At 34.2% G+C, this 9,263-nt stretch overlaps 1 protein-coding gene across 1 annotated transcript; it reads left to right on the forward strand.

Moving 5' to 3' along the window:
- Positions 1-3,209: 3,209 nt before the first annotated feature.
- On the forward strand, positions 3,210-8,161 carry LOC120080378 (AP2-like ethylene-responsive transcription factor BBM2). Its single transcript, XM_090314519.1, has 8 exons — positions 3,210-3,666; positions 3,762-4,386; positions 4,497-4,579; positions 5,002-5,090; positions 5,455-5,528; positions 5,690-5,740; positions 6,204-6,280; positions 7,083-8,161. The coding sequence occupies exons 1-8, from the start codon at positions 3,459-3,461 to the stop codon at positions 7,862-7,864; spliced, it is 1,989 nt and encodes a 662-aa protein (XP_090170645.1). The 5' UTR covers positions 3,210-3,458; the 3' UTR covers positions 7,865-8,161.
- The last annotated feature ends 1,102 nt before the right edge of the window (positions 8,162-9,263 follow it).

Consider the following 9,263-nt stretch of genomic DNA (forward strand, 5'->3'; position numbering starts at 1 on the left):
CTCCATTTTGCTTGGTGATTTTGATTCCACATTCCATTGGTGTTCCAACTGGATTAACATTACCATATTGAACCTTTTGAGCATTTCTCTAGCATGGCCCTCTTGGGATATAAAAATCTCATCTCACTTTGTTTGACCTCGAACCCAAGATAGTAACTTATGATTCCAATGTCTGTCATTTCAAACTCCTTTTCCATCTCTCTTGTAAACTCATTAAATATGCAAGGATTGTTTTCGGTAAATATTAAATCATCAACATATAAACAAATGATTAATATGCTTTTACCTTGCATTTTGATGTATAGGGTATGCTCATAAGGACACTTCATATACTTCTTCTCTCTAAAATACTTGTCAATCTTCGAATTCCATGCTCTCAGTGCTTGCTTCAAACCATAAAGAGCCTTCTTCAATCGAAGCACTTTATCTTTTTCACCTTTGGCTTCATAACCCAACGATTACTCTACATAGACCTCCTCCTCAAGAAGTCCATTCAAGAATGCCGATTTGACATCCATTTGATGTATCTTCCAATGATTATGGGCTGCTAAAACAATAATCAAACGAATAGTTTCTAAGCGAACAACGGGGGCAAACACCTCATTATAGTCGATGCCATATTGTTGAGTATACCCTTTCACTACTAATCTTGCTTTGTGTCTATCAACATCGTCATTGGCCTTTCTCTTTGTCTTATAAATCCACTTCACTTCGATTGGTTTTTGTCCTTTTGGAAGCTTAGTCAACTCCCATGTATTGTTTTTCTTTATTGCTCGAATTTCTTCATTAATTGCATCCTTCCATATTTATATTAATTCCTCCAATAAAAAATAATAATGTATCAAATACATTAAATCAATTATATCATATATAATCAAATTCCCTCTAGTTAATTTGAACACTTCAAACTAACCTAAAAACTGATTCTCAATATGAATCCATTGAGCTACCAAGGAGACCTTTTGGACCTGTAGCTTGAAGCCCTAACGGTACATAAATAACTGACTAAGCTCTTTAATCACGATATCCACCATCCATTAACAATACGATGACCATTCACTAAAGATCGATAGCTGTACTCTTCGCACTACAAATATATTTTTCTATCCATCGGATATAACCAATCAACGATACGATGACCCTTAACAAATCGCTGGTAAGTACAGCTAGGCCAATTTATCGTTTTGCCCTTGTAGTTACATCTAGCTCCTTAAGTACCACTGATCCCTCTAATGAACAATACATCATAGTCCCACTATGAGTAAACCCTTCTCGAGCAAGAGAAGGCGTGGCGCCACATTGTTCAAGCCCCGGAATCAGCCCTTAAGGGATCAATTTATCTACTTACCCCTGCTTCAGGGAAGGAGTGAATTCCATCTTGTGTAGCTGAGTTTCTAACTCCCCAATCAGACGAATCCCCAAAGTGGTAGGTTTGAGTCGGCGATCTAGCCACTCCCACCCATGAAAATCAAATGACTGCCCTTATAGGCAGAGTTCTCAACTCATTCAGAATTAAGGTCATGTTCCGTATGGTCATCCTAGTGAAATGAAAGTCTCTGTCATGAACGACGTTATATAACGAGATTAAACATTTCGTGGTTTGGTCTTATAAAAAATCTTTTGTATAGAGTGTCCCTACTCGCATGTCTAATACACGAATGATCAAGATCAGGCCATTTGTAGCACGTTACAACAGTTGTAACACCTACAAAGCGGGTCACACTCGTAGCGTCATCAGGATAAGGTTTCCCTCCTTTATCCATATACTACAGAACATTTAGGTTATCACTTAAAGCATGATCCACTTATATGACTCCACATACATGCTTAAGTTACAACGATAACCAGGGATCTTAGTTTATTGGTTTGTGGTTAATGAAACTAAAATATCTCATATTTCATAGACTGAAGTAAATAAAATATCTCATACTATATATCACAAAATTGTTTATTCATACATATGTTTACAAACTATAGGATCCTACAATATTTAGAGCATCAACCTCAACACAACTGTCATAGTTGAGCTTTGTAAGCATTGTTAATTGAAGCAAACTCATCCCACCGTTGGTCATTTTTCTCTCAAATTTGTTGCAGGGCTCTGATACCACTTTGTAAGAAGAGAAAAAGGTGTGAATGACACAAATGTGGAGAAAGTAATACTTTGATTCAACTAAACATGCCTTTATATAGGCTTACAAAATATAACCATAGAATCTCAAAAGTTAATAAACCATATATTTTTTTTAATTCTCATAACTTTTAAAAACTCCCAAAGAACTCAAAAGACACTACTATTTGTTACAAAACACAAAAATTCACAAATAAAGTTTAATGCTAAAGCCTTTCATTTTCTCATTATTAATGAAAATTTTAATATTCTCAACAAGTATGCTTTAAATCTGTTATCTGGCGCTACGAGCGATCAAATACAAGAGTTTCACTGACTGGTCAACGAACCGGAGCCAAGAGTGCAACCTAGTGGGGATTCAGGAGCAACGTCCTTGAAATCGAAGTTGAATTCATGTTTAACATATTTAATTATTTAAGGTTATTTACGATTATGACCCTAGATTTTAGAGAAGTGCATTATATAAACCTCTAACACTAAAGGTGTTGTTCATTATGTATTTTGTAAGATTCTCTCTAATAAAATTATTCTCCTTTTGCCTCATGGACATAGCTAACACACTGTTAGTGAATAATGTAAATCTGTATGTCGATCTTCTATATTGTACATTTTCTGCATTCTTTGTTTGTAGATTTCATAACATACAGTGAAAAATTGCCAATTACATATCGTGGTAGTCTCATCAAATAATTTGTCTACCGAGTTTGAGTAGTTGAGGGCAAACTTTGAAATAGAATGTGAGAAAAGGACATATGAGGAGTTCCAATAATATTCTGTTTGAAATTGATTTGAGTTTAGGCATGACAAATGTAAATGGTGTCCTTCCATATGTTATTATTTAACAAGTCTTTTCCGTGTGTGTACGTGTGTGTTAAAATATTTCTTCACTCACAGTCTATAATTAATTATATATCATCAATATTTTATATACCCCTCAAGAAGAAAAAAAGAAAGAAAAAAAAAAAAAAACCTAAGATTGCCCCCTTGCTGTTTCACCTCATTTATGGCACTGAAAAGGAGAGAGAGAGTTGTGTGCTGTGTGTATAAATCTTGAATTTGGTTCAAGGAAAAAAATGATCTCTCTCATTTTGTTTCTTTGACCATTCATATTCTTCAAATCAAAATCCCTTTCTCTTTGGTGCTGTTAGCCATGGAAGCTCTTTTAATCTTCTTCTTCTTCTTCTCTCATGCATGGAGCTTCATCATTTCCATTCATTTCTAACCCAAAAAAAAAATTAAAATTTTAAACCCTCTTCTCCCCTTCGTCATTCATTCATTATTATAAATAATACCTTCATTTTCATATAATCATATCCTAATTCCCAAAATGGGTTCAATCAATTGGCTTGGCTTCTCTCTTTCCCCTCAACACCAACCCTCCGACCACTCTCATGCCGCCGCTGCCACTGCCGCTGCCGCCCCCTTCACCTCCGACCAAATCTCCCCCTCCGATGTCTCCGCCGTCTGTTTTGACAACCTTCCTTCTTCCTATGGTGTTTATGAACCCTTCAACGGCCGCAATAATCACTCTCAAGGTTTTTTGTTTTTTTTTTTAAGGGGTTTTCGGAAACTGATGTTTATCAAAACCCATTTGTTAATTTTTTTAATTTTTTTTTTAAAATTTTTGTAGATTGGAATAGTATGAAGGGTTTAGGGTCGACTCAAAGTTCGGATTTTTCGGCGTTAATCGAAACTCAACACCAACCAAAGCTTGAAAATTTCCTCGGCCACCACTCTTTCACCGACCAACACCCCGCTGCTGCCGTCTACACCGATGCATCTGCCAACTACATGTTCCAAAATTGTTCTTTGGAGCTTCCATCGGACGCTAGTGGCGATGGCGGTGGTGGAAGACCCAACGCCGGTAACGGAAACGCCAACAACACTAGCTCTATTGGGTTGTCTATGATTAAGACATGGCTGAGAAATCAACCGGCGCCGCCGCAAGCGGTGGTCAAGAACGGCGGAGATCACGACGGTGCAGTTGGAATAGGTAATAATAATATCACAAGCGCACATACTTTATCGCTGTCGATGAACACCGGTCCCCCACTGCCGCCGTCCCAGTCCTCCTCTGGCTCGGCGGCTCTACCACTTCTGACGGCCAACGGCGGCGAAAGCTCCTCCTCCGATAACAAACAAGGCAAATCTTCCGGCGCCGAGCTGGAGGCGGAAAACGGCGCCATTGAAGCTGTCCCGAGAAAATCTGTCGATACATTCGGACAAAGAACTTCAATCTACCGCGGTGTAACCAGGTTTGTTTTTTTGTTTTTTTTTTTTCCTAAATAAAAAATTATTCTCTTAATATTCATATTAATAATATTATTGCATGTTTGTAATTTTTGATTAAAATTTTCTATTTCAGGCATAGATGGACAGGAAGATATGAAGCTCATCTATGGGACAATAGTTGCAGAAGAGAAGGACAAACAAGAAAAGGAAGACAAGGTAATTAATTAATCAATTAATTAATTAAGTGTTTAATTAACTAATCAATGGAGAAGATCTAATTTTTCTTTTCTTTTTCTTTTTTTTTCTGTCAATTCTTTTGGATATTAGTTTATTAATTAATTGTTGTGTTTGATTTCAAATCAAGAAATTATTGATTATATAATTTCTAATTTTGAGTTTTTATTTTTGTTATTTGTGGGATATTCTTATCAACTCATGTGGGGTTTCATTTCCACTACAAAATGGCAGTATATTTGGGTGAGTAATATCAAAGCCTTTCATCTTTTTTTTTTTTTTTCTTTCATATTTTAATTTTATAATTTGTAACTTTTTGATTGTATTTTCATTAAATTGACATGAAAATAATCTCTCACTTATATTGAATTTGGTGTTATTTAATTTGGCATATAATTAAACAGGAGGCTATGACAAAGAAGAAAAGGCTGCAAGAGCCTACGATTTAGCAGCACTTAAATATTGGGGTACCACAACCACAACAAATTTTCCAGTAAGGTTTTTTCCTTTTTTTTTAACACCTAATATTTGATGTAATGTAATGTAATCCGAAATTCATGTTTGGATTGTTCCATCCTCGATTTTCTACTCATTCCAACCTTTTTCTGATTCTCAATAATTCTAATTACATTTCGGCCTCTCAAATCGTCCCTTACGTTCTTGAGCTTTTAATTTTATATCTGAAATAATGTTGACATGACGTTATCATTAATTCGTCCAACTATAAATTCGACACATAAAAACAATTCTTGAGTTTTGTGTAAGGTTAGTGTGGTGAGATGCAGACTGTGGAATTTTTTTTTTCTTTTTAAATTCTATTGAATGTTTATTTAAAATTGAATTTATAAAAATTGTAGATTAGTGATTACGAAAAAGAGTTAGAAGACATGAAGCACATGACCCGGCAAGAGTTTGTTGCGTCTCTAAGAAGGTACAAACACAAGTTGCTAATTGATCTTAAACATTTATATATTTTATATTATATAGTTTTATTCCTATAGACTTTGAATTTTGAATGTATAATATATGGTTTTTTTTTTTGTTTAATTAGCTTTGAATAGAACTCTGTATTAATTGTAATGGGAAATGCAGGAAGAGTAGTGGGTTTTCTCGAGGAGCTTCCATTTACCGTGGTGTAACAAGGTAAATTCTAATTTTTAACCCACTCCCTCTCTTTCTTACTACACATATCTTATTAACTATTCTATTTTTATGATACATTTAATAAAAAATTTATCATTCGTTTTTTTTTTTTTTTTTAAGATTTGAAGATGAAAAAATAATGATGATGGTACTTCTTATTTTAGTTTTGAAATTGGACTAAGATTTGTAAAGTATTTTTTAAAAAGTAATTTATGAGATATTCTTTACACACACTATATTTGTTTTTTTTTTTTTTGACTAAAATTTTATATTAATTTCTCTAAGTTTGTTAATTTGGATATATATTATTCCCATAGCAAATATTGAATAATTATAAATTAGATAATATCACTTGTCTCTCACGTGCATTTTCCCAATTATTATTATTATTTTGTTCTACATATTATTTTTCAATAATTTATTTACATTAAATTAAAATTTTGTATTTGGTGGTTGGTGACAGACACCACCAGCATGGGAGATGGCAAGCAAGAATAGGGAGAGTTGCGGGGAATAAAGACCTCTACTTGGGAACTTTCAGTAAGTCAATCATTATCATCATTTTTTTTTAAAAATTACTTCCTGCTTCCCAACATTAAAAAATAATGGAAGATTATATAGGACTCGTTTAGTAATCATTTTGTTTATTTTTTATTTTTATTTCTGAAAATTAAGCCTATGAACACTCCTTTCACTTCCAAATTTTTTCTTTTATTATCTATGTTTTATCAATAATTTAAAAAACCAAGCTAAATTTTTAAAACTAAAAACGGTAGATTTTCAAACTTGTTTTTGGAATTTGGAATTCGATTAAGAATTAAACCATTGTACTTAAGAAAAATGCAAACAATTGAATGAAATGGAAATGAATAGGTTTAAGTTTTAAAAATAAAAAAAAACGAAATGATTATCAAATGAGGTCCTAACTTGCGTCTGTATGCGTGTGTGTGGAAGATTTGGCTGTAAGTGAGAATTATAAATGTCAAAACGGAAGAAAGGAATACAAAGCATTGTCATACAAGCTTTAGATCAATCATATAGCTTTAGTTTAACTTAAGGTGTAAATTTTGAGTTGAATATTTCTGTAAATAATACCAAAATTTTGAAGTTTTATGTAAGAAAACATTTGACTAGTGAAAATAAAAATAGGTTGCCTCCTCCTAGAACTGTTGGAGTTCAAACTCTTATTAGTGTATTTTTTTTTTCTTCTTTTTTGTGAACAATTTGAATTTCAAGACGGATGTACGATATTGTAATTAATTGAATTGTGTTCGGATTGACTAAGCTCTTAGTTGGAATATACCAATGGAAGTAATAAAGGAATCTTGTAATGTGTATTCAGGTACACAAGAAGAAGCAGCCGAAGCATATGATATAGCAGCCATAAAGTTCAGAGGACTAAATGCAGTGACTAACTTTGACATGAGCCGTTACGACGTAAAAGCCATTCTTGAGAGCAACACATTACCCATCGGCGGCGCTGCGAAGCGCTTAAAAGACATCGACCACTCCGACATCCCCCTCGACCCCCAACGAACAGACGACGCCATAACTTCACATCTCTCTGATGGAATAATTACCACCACCACCGCTCCCTATAGCGGCGGTGGATGGCCCACTCTCGCCTTCCACCACCACCACCCCTATGCCTTCCACTACCCCTATGCTACCCCACAACAACGGTTGTGGTGCAAGCAAGAACACGACGCCACTGCCATCTCTGCAGACAACTTCTTCCCACACGGTGGGGCTATGGACTCAATGGACCACAGCTCGGGGTCGAGCTCCGTGGTTTACAGCGGTGGTAATGGAGATGGGTACACCGGGAACTTCCTGATTCCAATGGGAGCGGCAGGGGCGGAAGGGAGCAGTGGCAACACCAACGGCGGATTGGGAGACATGGGAGAAGTGAATTTATTTGGTGGTTGTTCTAACGTAGATGATCCATACAATGCAACAAGAACGACCAATTTGTATAATTATCATAACTCCTCTCATCAGTTGCAACCGCCGCCGCCGTCTTCCGGGCTGCAAGGTTCTAGCTGCACCAACTGGTTTCCTCCGGCGAGGCCGGTTTGTCACGGGGGAGCTCCGCCACCTTTCACAATTTGGAATGACACTTAGAAAAGGAAAAGAGAAGGAAAAGGGATGATGTATACTATCCTATCACCTGATTTTGTTCCTTTTTATTTATTTTTTTTGTTAATCTCTTTTGGTTTATGCTAACTTAATTACATGACCCAAAAATGAAGGAGGATTAGGGCTTTTGTTCGTACCTCTTTACAAGCAAAGTTTTGTTATATATATATAATTAGGATCTCAAAATGCTGAAGTTCATATCGATGGCATTTTTTGCTGTGAATTTTGGGAACTTTAGAATTGGATCCTCGGCCAGTTTATATATTTTAATTTACATGTTCATATACCAGCCTTTGTAATTTTTTGTTGCTTTAAACTACAAGGAATGGTATTCTTTTGTTTTTTTCCATTCTCTGTTGCAGTTTAACGAGTTGAAGCCTTTTTTTTTTATATCTTGAAATTAAAATTACATATTATTAAAAATAAAAGAGAAGGGAAGAGAATGACAACACAGTTACTAGAAATCCTAGTACAGGAGATAAACCACGATATATAGATTTTTCTTATTATTTTAATCTCATACCCTAAATACATAGGACACACCCGGTATAAATAGACAATAGAAAATCCTAAGAATCTATACAATTACATAAATGGCCCTAGATTAATAACCCTATTTTCAACACATATTTTAGTAATGGATGTGGGAATTTGACTTCTAACCTAAAAGAAAAGGGAGTATACGTCATTAAATTACATTTGAACCATGGGAAATGTTATAATTATATTATCTAACTTTCTATTAAAGCAATTGACTCCACTAATGTACAAATTGGTTGTAATTAGACCCTATTGTTACAAATACAAGCTTAAAGGCTTATAATTAAGTATATAATAATATTTTTAAAGAATTGTAAATATAACAAAAACCATTAGTGATAGATTTTATTGTTGATACAGATTTTATTGTTGATACACTCTTACCAGCAGTAGACTCTATCTTTGATAAACTCTAACTAGCGATATAGTTTACTGATAGACTCTGAGGGTTGAATCTAAACATTGTTATATTTGTAAATTCGTTTGTATTTTATTATACTTGCTAATACTCTGGACTGAATATTATATTTAATTTAGTATTTGCCCTTTAATAATAATAACTCATATAGTTTGAGGATTTAACTACCGTGTACTTGTGTGGCTGTGGATTTTTAAAAGTACTGTCAACTCTTATGGTTTATTTGAATACAAATTTGGAGAAATTTCAAACCATAACTAATTTCGAATCAATTTTGTTATTCGTTAAGTGCTTTAAATTATTTTTTTTGTAAAATTTTTTAAAAAAATTATAATAATCAGATATATTTTTTGGTCTCTTAGAAGCATGATGAAAGTGTTATATATGTGTCAATCTAATTGAGATGTCCTAGTGTATCTATTGATC

The sequence above is a fragment of the Benincasa hispida genome, chromosome 6 (assembly GCF_027475165.1).
Source record: "Benincasa hispida cultivar pf3 chromosome 6, pf3_genome.v1.1, whole genome shotgun sequence".
Taxonomy (NCBI): Eukaryota; Viridiplantae; Streptophyta; class Magnoliopsida; order Cucurbitales; family Cucurbitaceae; genus Benincasa; species Benincasa hispida.

Excerpts from the sequence above, each read along its gene's own strand:
- LOC120080378 (XM_090314519.1), top strand. The coding sequence starts at position 3,459 with ATGGGTTCAATCAATTGGCTTGGCTTCTCTCTTTCCCCTCAACACCAA. Across the intron at positions 3,667-3,761 it reads CCGCAATAATCACTCTCAAG|ATTGGAATAGTATGAAGGGT; the intron begins GTTTTTTGTTTT and ends AAATTTTTGTAG. Across the intron at positions 5,529-5,689 it reads TTTGTTGCGTCTCTAAGAAG|GAAGAGTAGTGGGTTTTCTC; the intron begins GTACAAACACAA and ends TGGGAAATGCAG.